This window comes from Geospiza fortis, unplaced genomic scaffold (assembly GCF_000277835.1).
Source record: "Geospiza fortis unplaced genomic scaffold, GeoFor_1.0 scaffold112, whole genome shotgun sequence".
Lineage (NCBI taxonomy): Eukaryota > Metazoa > Chordata > Aves > Passeriformes > Thraupidae > Geospiza > Geospiza fortis.
Genome location: NW_005054298.1, coordinates 14,141,935 through 14,156,068, shown reverse-complemented (window position 1 = coordinate 14,156,068; position 14,134 = coordinate 14,141,935). Strand labels below are relative to the sequence as shown.

The 14,134-nt window shown below is 48.4% G+C and overlaps 3 protein-coding genes across 4 annotated transcripts in view; 1 reads left to right on the top strand and 2 right to left on the bottom strand.

Annotated features, from left to right (window-relative positions):
• Positions 1-264, bottom strand: part of ZFAND2B (zinc finger AN1-type containing 2B) — a 6,097-nt gene extending 5,833 nt beyond the window's left edge. The window contains exon 1 of the mRNA XM_031058052.1: positions 194-264. Within this exon, the coding sequence (XP_030913912.1) occupies positions 194-264 (71 nt within the window). The remainder of the gene's footprint in view (positions 1-193) is intronic.
• Positions 265-359: 95 nt separating this feature from the next.
• RETREG2 (reticulophagy regulator family member 2) lies at positions 360-12,395 on the bottom strand. 2 transcript variants are annotated; one of them, XM_031058414.1, is made up of 9 exons: positions 12,301-12,395; positions 11,924-12,030; positions 7,136-7,166; positions 6,256-6,391; positions 4,848-4,932; positions 3,947-4,084; positions 3,540-3,634; positions 2,529-2,664; positions 360-1,805 (listed from the first exon to the last, which is right to left on the bottom strand). In XM_031058414.1, the coding sequence occupies exons 1-9, from the start codon at positions 12,345-12,347 to the stop codon at positions 1,081-1,083; spliced, it is 1,500 nt and encodes a 499-aa protein (XP_030914274.1). In that variant the 5' UTR covers positions 12,348-12,395; the 3' UTR covers positions 360-1,080. The 2 variants fall into 2 exon arrangements, with proteins under 2 accessions (XP_030914274.1, XP_030914268.1); XM_031058408.1 differs by lacking the exon at positions 12,301-12,395 and having other exon boundaries at positions 2,529-2,667.
• A 1,450-nt stretch (positions 12,396-13,845) lies between these two features.
• The window catches only part of CNPPD1 (cyclin Pas1/PHO80 domain containing 1), a 6,312-nt gene continuing 6,023 nt past the window's right edge, over positions 13,846-14,134 (top strand). The window contains exon 1 of the mRNA XM_005416063.2: positions 13,846-13,938. Coding sequence (XP_005416120.1) covers positions 13,846-13,938 — 93 coding nt within the window. The remainder of the gene's footprint in view (positions 13,939-14,134) is intronic.

The following is a 14,134-nucleotide window of genomic DNA, read 5'->3' as shown; positions in this document are numbered from 1 at the left end:
AGCACCGCGGGCACCCGCGGGAACACCGGCTCCAGAGATCTGCCCGGCGCACGGGGAAGGCTCAGGGCAAGGCAGAGTCCACGAGGGCCGTGGCCAGAACCATCCTGCCCTGCCAGGCCAGCAAGAAGTGTGTGCTGCCATGGGACAGCTTGAACTTATCCCTCCATCCTTCCTCCCCTGCCCCAAGGGAAACCAACCGCGGATCCTGCCGTGTAACAAAGCTCCTGGCTCTATTCCAGTCACCTCGGAGTCTCCAAGCGCCATGCTACGATGCCCAGCAGAGCACAGATGGGGTGCTAGAAGGGTCAGTGGTGCGGAAGGCAAGAGATGCCACGGCAGCAAAAAACTGGAGTACTGAACAGGGCCAGGAGTGAATTTCATTGATTGCAAAAAAAAATCAACTCCACAGCCACTCAGTAACAGAACTCAAATGAGACAGGGAAAAAAAGCAGGTATCGCCCAACACCCTGTTCCAGCAGTGACACAAAAGACAGTAACAGTCTGCAGAAGAGGTCTCTTTGCACAACACCCATCTGCCCTTGCCCCCTTACTGCTATCCTCTGCTCCACAGACCCCTTTTCCTTTGCTTGCCCCTGAGAGCCACATTTGACTGTGCACCCCATCCCTCCCCCCAGACAAAACCAAGGAAAGTTAAAATTATTTACACTTTTAGCCATTTAAAAACCCAATAAAATAAGATTGCATATGTCCTACTGGGGATGTGGGTATTAGCAGCAGCTACAGCTAGCTCGGTACTCAGCGTGCAAAACAAAAGACAAACAGAAGACAGACCGAAATACTGCACCATTACTAGGAAGCGTTTGCTGGGGTTGGTGTTTCAGTTGTGGCATAAGGCTTCTAGGAGCCGGCTCCTCCCCAGCTGCAGGGTCTCCTGCTCAGCCAGTGAAGGCCAGGCTCTAGAAGGATGGAAAGGATTCATTATTCCAGACACAGCACATTAACACTGATGCGTTTCCATCCCAGTCAACACAAACATCTAAAAACCCACTGCACGTTCACTGTGTGAGTTTTTCCTTCTTTCCAGTGATGATGGAGGAAAAGGGGGAGCACAGGTAAGACCTAAGACATAGATGTTGCTGTCATCACTGCCTCCTCCTCATCTCCTTGCTTTGGCAGCTCAGCAAGCATGGGAGAGGAGGGAGACGGAGCAGCCTCTTGTGCCTCCTGCTCCTCTCCGAACCCCAGCTCTACATCCATTTGCTCCAGCTCCCCCTGATCCAGTAGCTCAAAGTCATCTGCTTCCTCCTCATCCTCCGGTGAAGCTTCTGTCTCTGTCTCCACCACTTCGCTCTCTGACAGGTGTGCTTGGAAGCTCAGTTTCTCTTCAGGCTCCGTGGGGAGGAACTCAGAGAGGGGGGGCCCCTCACTGGCCTCTGAGGACCGCAGGAGGGCAGAGAGGGTATTCTGCACCGCTGTGGTGATGGCAGTGGTGACGATCTCCTCGCTCAGCGTGTTAATGCAGATGCCCAGGCCTGGGGCAGGGACAGTCTTTGGCTCTGCATTGCCTCCTGCCGCTTGCCCGCTCCCATTGAAGTGCGTATTTACAAAATGGAGAGGAGACGCGAGGCGAAGGATGGAGAGGTCAGAGTCCGTGGCCTCTTTGTCTGCTGAGTCCAGCTCACAGGCAGCGTGGGCAAGCTCAGGACCCAGAGGCACACCAAATGCGTCTTCATCACTCTGTGGTCCCAGGTCTCTGGAATGATATTCTTCCACGGAGGGAAACTCTGCCAGGTCCTTGGAAAATGACTCCTCTGGCTCACTGTGCAGGCTCTGCTGATCCAGGTCTGAAAGGCACCAGCATTAAGGTACGTTCCCTCACCTGGACTTCCCACCCACCTTCCCCAGCTGACACACCACAGTTGACTTTAAGGTACCTCCCCTATCCTTGGAGGACAGCAGGAAAAGGTCTGCAGTTATTCCCTTCTGCCAGTGGCATGATTCATGTGTAGTGTTTCTTTTGTGATCCTGTTCTATGTGCTCTGTGCTCAGAGAGAACTTCCTGCTCCAGCTCACGCTCTCTGCATTTAGAGCCTCCCATTAAAACTCCCAAGGGTCAGGGAAATTGTGCTTGCATCACCTGCCTGCTCCTTCCCAGACACTCAAGTAGCCACTGAGTGGATACCTCTAACTGAGTGGTTACCTCTATTGTTCTTCACCACTAACCAGTCCTTCTCTGAGCTAGTAAGTCTGACCTGTTTCACCCAGCATCATATCTGTGTGTGAGTATTCTATTCAGTTATTTCTGTGGGACTTTGTGGCCTTGCTCCCTTGTTGGAGTCACAAGACTGCATTGCTGTGTGGGGCAATAATTAGAGGCTGATATCCTCTCAGGACCAGCTTATGATCAGCCATGAAGTCAGGGCATGCTGCACTGCTTTTCCTTCCTCCTTTCAATGCTCTTCCCATGCAAATAGATGGGTTCTCTCCCTGTCCTCCCATTTGTACGACCCATTGTTCTGGGCCAAAACACTGAGGATAAGGGGGCAGCAAGGTGTCCCATTATGTACCTTCAGAAACGTCCGTCAGCTGTGGGGTGGTAGCCCTTGAAACAGAAAAGCCCCCACTCTCCAGGATAGAAGCCTCCTCATCAGAGAGCTCAGAATCTGTGATTGACAGTGCCAGGGCAGTTTTCTTCACATCCACCTGCATGGGATGAAGGCAGAGAGACAAATTCCTGTGTGTCTAAGTACCCATGCTGCCTATGGGCACCTCCAGACCCTCCAGGTAGAAGTCCTTGCTGGAGGGACACTATGCTGGCAAAGTGCTCCCTGCACTGGAGGGAAGGGTAGTCTCAGCTCACTGGCTTTCCTGCAATAAATCACTGCTCAAAGGTTTGCCTGCTCTCAGTGAAGAACACAAAAGAGGCAGCACAAGATGGGATGAGATCGTAGGAGTCTCAGAAGGCTTTGATCCTTCTCCTGCGATCACCAAGGAGAACCCTCTTGCATTCAGAGTGCAACAAAGCCTTCTACAAGTAGCAGTGGTTCAAGTATCCACATTCCTTTGGAAACAAACTTCCCACCTCACAGCCCAGCTACATGTCCAGAGCTGCTACTTGGTTTGGTTCTGTGGTGCAAATATAGAAAGGTCACACACAATCTGTCTGAAAGCAGAGAACTGTGTAAGAGACACTAGAGCTGCTCAACTCCCTTTTCCGGTTTTGAGGAGCCTCTGCACATTACAGCAGGGAAGCTCATTTCTTCAGGAGACACTCACATTCTCTGAGCATGAAGCATAACCATCAAAGTAATTCTGAGGTCAGCACGAGGCTGGGACATGGCTGGCCCTGCCCTACTATGGCATCAACAGTTCTGTGGCACCAAATTCTCAATACCCAGATTGGAGACAATGGCCTTCATCAAACACATGACCTTTTCCCCTTAGAATTCTGCAATTAAGTGATTTATTGCTCTGCTGTGTGTTATCATTGTTGCTGTACTCAGACCACTCCTTGGCTCTCAAGCTGCTATAGACCAGGGAGGAGGGACTGGCTGCTGCTAAGCTCTTTGAGCTCTTACCACTGGGGAGAAGCCTGACAGCTCTGCTTCGCTCTCACTCTCCGTCTCTGCTGTTGGCTCATCACCTGCTGCAGGCTCGCTCTTCCCTTGTCGTTCTGTGAGAAACAGAAGAAAGGCTTCACATGACACTGAAGGAATTTTCTGCCTTTATACACCACTATGCCCTACTTCCTCTGTGAAAGTGCACAGGGTTCCTGGAGACAAGCATAATCTGTTGCTCTCGTGCTGTTCTCAGGATCACCTGGGAGCACACAGTTGCTCTCCACATAACCCTTAAGTTTCCACCCCTGCTCCTCTGCAGCCTGTCACCACACAGTGTTGGCAGACATGGTCATCTATTGTCCTTCTGCTACGGCTCCACCCTAGGAATACAGCACCAAAAAAAGCTAGAGAAGGTGGTTCCTTACTCTTCTTCTCATGCTTGTGGTGCAGCGTCTCTGCCTTCATACTGTAGTCCAGTTTCATCAGGACAGGCTCCAAACGTGTGTACATCCTCTGGATCAGCTCATGGTAGACCACCAGAGGCCACAGCAGAATGCTGAGCACTGTGGACATGGAATGCAGCAGTGTGAGAGACAGATCAAGCACAACCTGACTCTTCCTGTAGTGCCACTGAGAAAGTCTTCAAGGGAAACACATTTCAATGGCATGTTCTTTCCCATCTGTCTGCCTAAAAATCCTCATCCATGGCTCTTATTACTCATTGCAAAGCTGCTTGATTAACCAGGTTTTACTGCCAGATCTTAGATAGAATATAGATTTATGTTAAGATAAAGCATAAGCCCTTCTCTTCAGCCACTGCATCCCAGACTCAACATGCAAAAGAAGCCCTAAAATGAGAATTAAAACTAAGTATTACCAAAATTTCTATATGGGTAGCTGCATCGAGCTCACGTGTAGATGCACTCACAGCAGAGCACCAGAACAGAGTTATTAGGGACTCATGATGCAGTGAAAAAGGTCTATTTACCCAACATGCAGCTTTGCTAACAACACTCTCGATATGGATTTGCCACCTTAGGAAGTGAGACTGTAACTTCCTGATTCCCTGGAGCCTCGGCCAGCACAGCCTCAGCAGTGGGGAACAGAGGGCACCAACGTTTCAGTCACGGCTCCCTCTCCTGCCTTTGCAGTCGTATTGCATGCACGTGCTTACACAGACTTCCTGGAACACATTCCCTGTCAATTGATTCATCATCTAGCACAGATCCCCTTGAGAAAACTACAAATCTGCTTTTACCAGCCTATCAACAGCACAGTTAGGTCATGTCCCAGCTTAAGTCAGACTAGAGCACTGCTTATACTCACGAATGATGTAGGAGATCATTATGCCTGGAACATAGTGTCCAACTACAGCCAGAATCAGGCAGCCTGAACAGACACTCATGCAGAACTGAAGGAAGAGAGAGGAACAAACAGAAGTGACAAGAGGCAGAGATACATCTATGCAACCCATGCCAGAAACCCATTAGTGCAACATGAGGGATGGCCCTAACCAAGTCAGTCAGCCAGCTCTGCACCAAGTACATTCAGGTGCTGACGGTCAGAACTCGGACAGCTCGGTTGGGCTAAGCTGTAAGCATTAGAGGTTCAAGTGCTGGATAACCAAGGTAACCCAACGCCCCAATAAACAAATCAAAACTTTATCAGACAGTTCTTTATGAAGTAAATTACATTCCTTGAGGATATGATGGGATATTGCAAATTGCCACTTGCATATCTCTGCAGAGCTCAGCACTTCAGGAGAAAACTGTACTGTCCTGGCAGAGACAGGAACCTATTACAGAATCACCAGACGCTGTGCCACTGCTGTGCCATAATGGCAGAAGCATTAGCAGAGCCCACTCTCCCATCAGACCAGGACCCTTCTTCTCTGGAAAAAGTCAAGTATAATGGTGCAGCCCTTGGCTTGTCTTACATTCTCCTGGGGGCAGGTGGGGGGAAATGAGAATAGACAATCTGCAAACCAGGGCATGGGTTCAGATATGGACTATATCCTGCAATTAAGAGTTCAGTTCATAATGGAGAGGACCTGCAAAAGCTAAGGTTCCTCTATGGGCTTTGCTCCCAATGATTTAATTCTTTATGGGCATCTTTGGATCTGGTCTTCTACTCCCTGTGGCTGGGACAGAAAAGGAGCAACAAGCAGGGTTAGAAACCCACTCCTTTTGACACACTGGATGCCAGGAAGCCTGACACAATCCTAGTGGTTGGTCTGTCCTACTTTTTGTGATGCTAAGGCAGTTCCTGTCTATAAATCCTTTCCAAACAACACATCACAGCCATTAGAACATGTTTAATAACAAGTTTCCATGCACTCAGAAACAGCGCTGCGTTTGGACTTTGCTAGCAACAACCCTGGCTAGTGAAATAGGACCAGCTAAAGAATGGAACTCATGAAAGGGCCAGAGACTGTAGGCTTCCCTTTTTTTCTCCCCAGTCCCAATCTAAGAGCTTCCTTTGCACACTAAGAAATTAAATCAAATACAGCAAGCCATTCACAGGAGAGGTTAAGTTCAGCTCCAGTTTACAAATACTGGAAGTCAATTACACATTATTTAAACTTCCCATGGCATAGGATCTGCAAGGAACGAACAGCAAATATTGGACAGAGATAGCAATTGTAAAAATACTGAATTTACATTCTTCCATTTCTTAAGGCACAAGTAATGGAAATAAAAGCCCCTGCACAGAAGAGTAGGTATCTCCAGCTTACCTTGGCAGGATTTTGCCTCTTGTACTGTAGCAGTTCCTGCAGGTAGAGCCTGAAGGTGACCCAGCTCTCTGCCAGACAGTGGCACAGCTCAGGGACACTGAGCAGGTGAGGTTGTGCCCCTGAAGTCACCCCCTCACTAGAGACAGACAAGAGCAAGAAGACAATCTTTGAACATGGTCTGTTTTCCTGGGGGAGAGGAACAGCTGCACCAGGAAGCGGAGTTCCCTACCAAGACTTGACAATACTGACTGCATTTTCAACTGAACTATGGAAGATGCTTGATTTAGAGACCGTTTTTCCCTTCAATCAGGAAGAAAGTCAAGAGACACCTGAGCAAAGCAGCAGCAGATACCATGCCACAGAATTCCCATGCCACAAGCCCAAGATGCAAAGCAGTTTACTCAAAGCCACGCAGACAGAAGCACTGGAGGTGGAACTAGTTATATGGCCTCCTCTGGCACCAAGTCCAAGGTAGGCAGAATGCAGTGCTCAGACCTACAACCACGGCCAAGGATGCAAGCCACGCCACCAGAGAGAGCACGTTCAGCCTGTGGAAATGTCTCAGTGATCTCCTCCTCTCTGGAGGACTCTTAAAATAGCTCAGATAGCTCAAAAGGACAGATCCAGGGAAGAAACCTAAGAACTCCTAACATCAGAAGTACTTGAGGTTTATTGCTACTGAAAGAACACTAGCTTTCCCCAGAGTCCCAAACTGTGGCTCCTGAGCTGATAAGCAGCTACCAGTGAGGAAGTCACTAGCAATGTTTCACAGCAGGAGCCATGCAGTATATGACAACAGGAAAAAGGACAGGTGAGATCACCATACTAAATTAAGGCTTCCCCACTGTCCCCACACCAAGGAACGCATCTGCGAGCTTACCTCTCTCCTCCTGGCTCCTCTGATGGCTGTGCTGTAGAGAGAACACAGCAGATTAGTCAGCCAAGTAAAAAATACAACCTGACATTTTTACCAGTTGAACAGAGCAGAGCTGCAGATGTATCATCCTTAGCTCTGGATGCACCCTGGGGACCGTCCTTGTGCTCTCATGCAAGCAGGAATCGCTGGCTCTGAGCCTGAGCTGAGGAGGCTTTAACCAAGCGTGCCTGGAGACTTGGAGCAGCAGAGCCACTGGTCTTTGGGCACCCCAGCACACCTTGCAGCCTAACACACACACGGCAGGGCACTCATATCTGAGGTGTACCATGGTGCTTACATGGGGCTGTCTGCTCCAGGGATGATGCAGCTTTTCCTGGTGTCCCACATGTCTGGGCAGTGCCATTCCCACAGGGGGTGCCAGCACTTGTCATTCAAAGGGGGCTGCCAGCACACTTTTGGAGCTGGGCAAAGCTTCAGCTTCCATTTCAGAGCTAAACATGGTACCAAGAGGTCTGAGCTGCATTTCCCACTGACCAGGCCCAGTCCTTGGCAGAATGCTATGTACAAATACCAGAGATGTCCCTGTTGTCTCCATCCTCTCCCATGGAATAAAGTAACAAATAGCAGTCTTATGCATAATTTTCTAATTTTAGGGCTCTTTTATATCCCCTGACAGCCTTTTGTGCCAGGCACAGATATAACTATACTCCTAAGGTCTGTCATTCTGGATAAGGGAAAGGCTCTCCCATTCCCCTCTGCACTGAACCCAGTGATGATCAAACAGGGACTTCGTTAATGCAGTACTGAAAAGAGGAGTGTTGTTTCAATAGCAGAGGTCATGTACAATTATGCTCTTGGATACACTGAGAAAAAAAATTTCTACAACTGAAAACAATTTCTACAACTGAAACTCATCAGCCTGGTTGCTCACAGATTTGGATATCTGTGATATCAAGCTGACTGGTATCTCAGGATGTACAGGGCTCAACCAAAGCTCTTCTGTCAACACAGTCTTTGTAAGTCTCCTGTGTTTAAGAATGCCCTGTTCATGTTCTGATAGCTCACTGAGTTCTACCCTCCTGTACCAGCCTGCCTACTGTCCTAGAGCTGGCAGGGACTGATATATCTTTGATGCTGTCTGACCCACAGTAAACTTGGTGCATGAGGTTATAACCCTAACCCTGTCCCCTACACTTCATGTCACCATGTCAACAGAACTAAAATAAAGGAAGAGAGCTTAACCCCAGAGACTAGACTTATAGTTGGAAATGAGGTAAAGAAATGCAACGTGTGCAAAAAGGGGTTTGAATCCTCCCTGGAGTCACCAGCCAGGCACAAAGCCCAAGAGCAGCAGCGACTCCCTCAGGGAAATGCACCAAAGATGTGAACAACCATCACTGCAATCACCCAGTGAGACTTCAGACTCCACCCAGCTCAAGCCACAGAAGAGACCAACTGCTTGTAGCAGCCCTGCCACTGTTCTCCCAAGACACAGGGTGTTGGGCCAAGTCTGCCAGACTCCTCCTCCCGCTGCAGGCACTGCACCAGCAGGCTCAGCAGTGGAGCAGGAGGCCAGCCACCCGGGGAGGAGGCGATTCTTTGAGAGCGTGACCCAGATTTCCAGTAATCAGGCCTGACAAGAGGAGCCCACTGCTCTCAGACCGGGCTGCCCATCCGCTCCTCTGCCCACGAGCACTTGGCATGGCGGCTGGGGCAGCTCACAGAGGGAGCCTGAGCTGCAGTGTGAATGTGATGGAGGCAGCTCCACCCCCACAGGGCAGCTGCTTCCCTCCTGCAACCGCCATTGCTGTGCTTTGTTATTGTGCTCAGGAATCTAAAGCTGCTTAACCGCAGCACACAGAAATCCAGCTCTATCTCTAAGCCTCATCCATCACCTGCACTAAATCACCAAATATATTACATCTGGCACTGGCCAGTCTGTGAGGGCTGGCTACACCAGTTGTACAATGTACCAAATGAGAGGAGCTGGGATGCTCTCCGCCTCTGCTGGACAGATGTGCCAGCAACACAGTAACTGGGATGGCACAGGAACCCCACTCCTCTCGACTGGCTTTAGTCATCCAAACCATCCAAAATACGCCAGCAGAGGGAGTGAAACAATTCTCAGTTGATGCTGAAGGTTTCAGAGACACTTTGGGGAGCAGAACACTTCAGCAGGCTGCAGGGTCTTCACGTGATTTCAGCTATCTGGCAAAACACAAGCTGTCTTTAAGATCAACAGTATGTTGCTTCCTGTAGTAGAGCAGTCTGCCTGCTGGCCATCTCAAAGCACTGGAGTCTTAGACCAGTTGTAAGAACAGCCCAATCCCAAAAAACCTAGAGCATTTCCAAAAAGAAATGTTCCCTTAGTTAAGGATTAACTTCAGCCTGTGCTGAAATACTGTCAAGCATCAGTATAACTAAGTTGGCAAGCAGGATACCCAGAGCTGGCCTCAGATTATCAATAACTGGCTGAAATCTTTCTGTCAGCATTTCACACTGGACTGTGGATTAATACAAATCACTTGACATACACCAGACTCTTCTAAGAGATCAGACAGCCATGCAGGAGTTTAGGTTACATGTTGGTACTGACAAATTATTGTTAATGGATTCCTTGGTTCTTACAGGTTTTCAATGCTCCTCCAAGAGACATTCTTCATCTGTGTGTAAACTTCAGCTAGAAAGCAGGGGCCCTTTTTAAGGAGTACTAGCATTCAATTGCAACACAACTTTTGCTAGAGCTCTTCCACACTGCACTCTCCTGCACCGACCAAAATACAGCTGCCAAACAGCGATGCTACCAAAACTTGATCCCTACTTGACACCCATTTCAGGTGAAACTGGAGATGCTTCCTAAGTCCTTAAATAGTATCTAAAGGAACTACCCTACATGGGAGCTGAAAATATGCAGTCCCTTCTGAAAGGGCCTAAAAAAGTTGCACATTTTGATGCTGTTAGCATGATCCTGATCACAGTGTGTGAGTAACTGCAAAATACATGCTGAGATTTTAGCATTCCTTCAGAAGTCATTTTATAAGCAGTCATCTGAGACATACACAACTGTCACAAGCTGAGGTTTGTATGTACATGCTGACTCTTGAAGGTATGGTACTGACCCATCTCCCAGAACTCCAGCAAAGACTAACAGGAAGCACTAAAGGAGGTAAGCCACAAAGGGGCAGCTCTGCTTCAGCAGGAAGTGGGAGCCAAACAAGAACCCCTAAGTGTTCAGGAGTACCAATTCAATGGGAGGCCCCTCGGGAATGCAGAGTACCACTCCTTCCTCATGGAAGCAAAGGAAACACGGTCCAGTGGATCATGTCAAAATCAGTGCTGTGACCTAAACAGGCACATCAGAAAGGTGTCCCTGTTCTCTGCAGCAGAAAAGCAGGAAGGTGTGAAATATGTGAAGAACACTGAGGAGAGGTGCAGTGGGATGTGCACCGACTTCTAGCACAGCTGATAGCATAGGATGAGCCTAATCTCTGGTGTTGCTGTTTTGTTTGCTTTTCTTTTTTATTCTTCATGGCTCTGCTTCATATAAATTGATTTCAGTATGAATTTCCTATTTCTTCTATGACAACAAAACATTTACAGGCCAAGTACTTGCTGGAATGATTCCACCCCCACCTGCCTCAATGACACCATTCTGTACTGGACACCAGGCTTTTGCATTTCTGGACATGTTTCAAGAGAGGTGGTTTGGGTTGGCTTTAAACTATTCCCTTAAAAAAACAATGTGAATAAGCAGGAAATTAAATTGGCCAGTCCAGTTTAACTGCCTGGTTACCTGAACCACACAAAGCAAACAGTTTCAAGACTACAGCTGTAACATACTAATCTTATCAGGATTTCTGTGAAAGCACCCTTTAAGTCAGTTCCCTTATAGGTCAAATAAAGGGCACCTTACAAACACACATATAGAGGGGCTTTCATTCAGAAACTCTCCCTAGAGTAGAGAGGCAGGGATGGAGGGCCCTGAGCTGCCTTTGAACAGCAGCAGTAGATGCAGTAGGCGGGTCTGGGTTCTGTCATTTAATAAACTCCAAAGAAGGAGGCACTCAAAGCAGACAGCAGCCAGTCCATGTCTACCATCTTTATGAGGCCATTCCTCTTGCTGCTTTTGTGTCTAATGTTGGCACAGACCCTTCAATAAAAGGGAAAGATAAGACAGGTGATCAGACTCACTGATTAGCTGGAGATCAGATGCTGTTCAGTACAGGTACAATACACTAACTGTTGCTGCTGTCAGACTTCATCATCCACTCTGCTACCTGCCACAAGAAGTGGCTCTCATTTGCTCTGCTTCTTTCAGGGTGTAAGCCCACATTGAACTTAACTAAAACCAATCCACTTCCCTCCCCTCCTTTACTTTCCTTTCCTTCCCTCAGCTCAGCTGGCCGTAAGTGCTCAAACTTGAAATGATCTTTTTGCCACATTTTCAGGAGAGAAAAGACACAACAGAAACACATCATCCCTGTCATTAGCTTCCCTGGCAAGCTAGCTGGGCCACTTAGTCACTCTCAAAATTAGCCACTCCCAGAATTTCTCAGCACTGGGAGCAATTCTCCATGCCCAGAGCATTAGGATACATGCCCAGAGTATTAGGATACATCCTAATCCTCTGACACAAAAGCATAAGAGGCAGCAACAGTACCTGGGCCTGCAGTTAAAGTAGGAATGAGGCTTACATGACTGGTGAGAGAGCCCAGGAAGGGCCAAAGGCATAGCCCAGCAGCTGGTAACACTAGAACCATGCCACTATCTACAGTGCTAATCATCACATACCTGAGAAATCAAACAGGAACCTGGGTTTCCACTTCTCCAACAAGAGGATGCCAAGAAGGGACATGCTGAGGAGAAAGAGGGGTCTCAGGGAGGTGGAGGAAAACAACCTAGAAATGAAACAGAAATTGTCAGACAGGCAAAAGGCAGTAAATTACTGCTCTCGGTGAGCAAACAGATACAGCTCAAAGCAGAAATGTCCAACTGCTATGGGCCACTGCAGCAAGCATTGTACTCTGCAGACACCCACCCACACCACAGCACATTCTCAAATGGTGCCTTTGCCCACCACCAGACAGCTGACTCCCTGCCATCTTCCAGTGCTCTCCTTCCCTGCTTCTGAGCTCCTCCCCAGGCTGCAAAACAAAGCTAATGCTCACTTGTACAGGTCCCTCCAAAGCCTCAAGGTGAAGGCTCTAGATAACATAAAGACAAACTGCTGTAGCAGAAACTGCTTGCCACTCAGCCTGTTTGCTGAAAACCTACATCCCATTTGTGACAGCAAGGTCCAGCACTACATGCAGGTAAGCATCTTGCCATTCTAGGTGCTCATTCTCTTATCACAAACCTCTCCCCGTTTGACCAGAGCCTAGCTAGCACTTAAATGGTTTAGTTGCTCACTTGACTTTATCATAAAACTTTCCATGTCCCACATCCACACGCTGGCTCAAGCCACTTGCCAGCTCACGCAATACTACTCACGCACAGCTGTGCAATGCCACTCAAAGAGTTTATCAGTCCACAGAGATTTGACAGCAAAGGTGCCAGGCAGCCACCTGTGCCAGCAGTGGCTGTCTGCATTCATCCTTTTCTCTAGTTCAGAAGAGCTGCTTTTAACTCACTCAGAAAAAAAAATACAAGAGAAATGCATTCACCTTCCTCTCTTTAACGAATACTCCTTTCCAGAAAGAGGAGCAGTTTTGCTTTTTTACCCTACTTCTCTTCAGTGAGTGTTTGCCAGTAACTAATGACAAATACACTGAACAATGACTGTGGTCAGGATGAATCTCACAGTGCAGAGCAGGGAGGGGGTCCCACCAAGTCACAGGTGGAGAACTGGAAGTGAAATGTGCCTCACTGGGCACACACAGAACAAAAGCTGCACTTTCCATGGGCTTACAGGACCTTTAATGACCTAAACAATGGCATTTGTACTCCTCATTGAACAGCAATTCTGTAGCTTAACACATCATCTCTGGAAGAATTTCCTATTCCATCTCATTTATGTATTTCAGTAAAAAGATGCTAGCTGAATCTTCTGCGAGACCCTAAATGATTTTTCCTCCTCTATTGAAATCTCAGCTATCCCGTATTTTGGGTACTCTTTGTTCTTCTCTACCTTTTCACACAGTCTCTGGGCTGTCATTGTCTATTATCCCTGCCATCTCCCCTACCACCTGCACCTCTCTCCCTCCTTCTCACTTCATAGCTCTGACTTTTCAGCAGGTAGAGTAAGTAGTCCAAGAGTTTACGTCTGGCTACCACATACACTTCTGATAATCATACACATGAGGGAACAGAACATAAGCTGCCTCATCAGAGAGACTTCGAAGGCTGTTTTGTCACTTATTTTTCCCTCCTCCGACTCCAGAATCTGCCCCTTCCTATTTCATCTGCAAGCAACGTTTAACTCTATCCCAGGCCACTTCTGACCTTTTCTGCTGGGAAGGCCACTGGCTGAGAGCATTTTCATCAGTAAAACTGACTCACTGTTTATACAAACAAACAGGATGTTTTTCATTCCCATCCACAGCTGGGCTCTGCCACTCACACTCCCATCTCCCCACTGCCCTGCCGAAGAGGCAGAGAAGGCAAAACAGGAAAGGGGGAATGCTGTCGCGCCAAAGCCGAGTGAGAAATCAGCACCTCCCGGGAAAGATTACCGAGCTGAAGGGTTTAAATAAAACGCCCCAGGGCAGCTGCCGATGCAGGAGGCCGTGGAGCTCTCTGACCGCAGTTACCGAGTGAAACGAACTGATAAAAACACGGATGCAAAAATTAAGCAGAAACGTGCCCGGGCGAGGCTCCAGTTGGGCCCATCTGCATTTTATTATCGCGGGACAAGGCAAATCCTCCTGGCACTTTCTCCCTTCAGGGAGGGGCCTGTTTATGCCTGTCAGAGGAAAACAGCGCGGCTACTCCCGGCTGTGCATACCCCACGGCGGTGCGGGCTGCGGGAGCGCACGCCGCCGGAGCCCTGGCACATCGCCGCGG

What these genes read in the sequence shown, in the direction of transcription:
- RETREG2 (XM_031058414.1), bottom strand. Translation starts at nt 12,347, where the DNA reads ATGTTATCTAGAGCCTTCACCTTGAGGCTTTGGAGGGACCTGTACAA. An exon ending in GTTCCTGTTTGATTTCTCAG is followed by an intron (nt 7,167 to 11,923) that starts GTATGTGATGAT and finishes TTCTCTCTACAG; the next exon opens with CACAGCCATCAGAGGAGCCA. An exon ending in TGTCAGGCTTCTCCCCAGTG is followed by an intron (nt 2,665 to 3,539) that starts GTAAGAGCTCAA and finishes CATCCCATGCAG; the next exon opens with GTGGATGTGAAGAAAACTGC.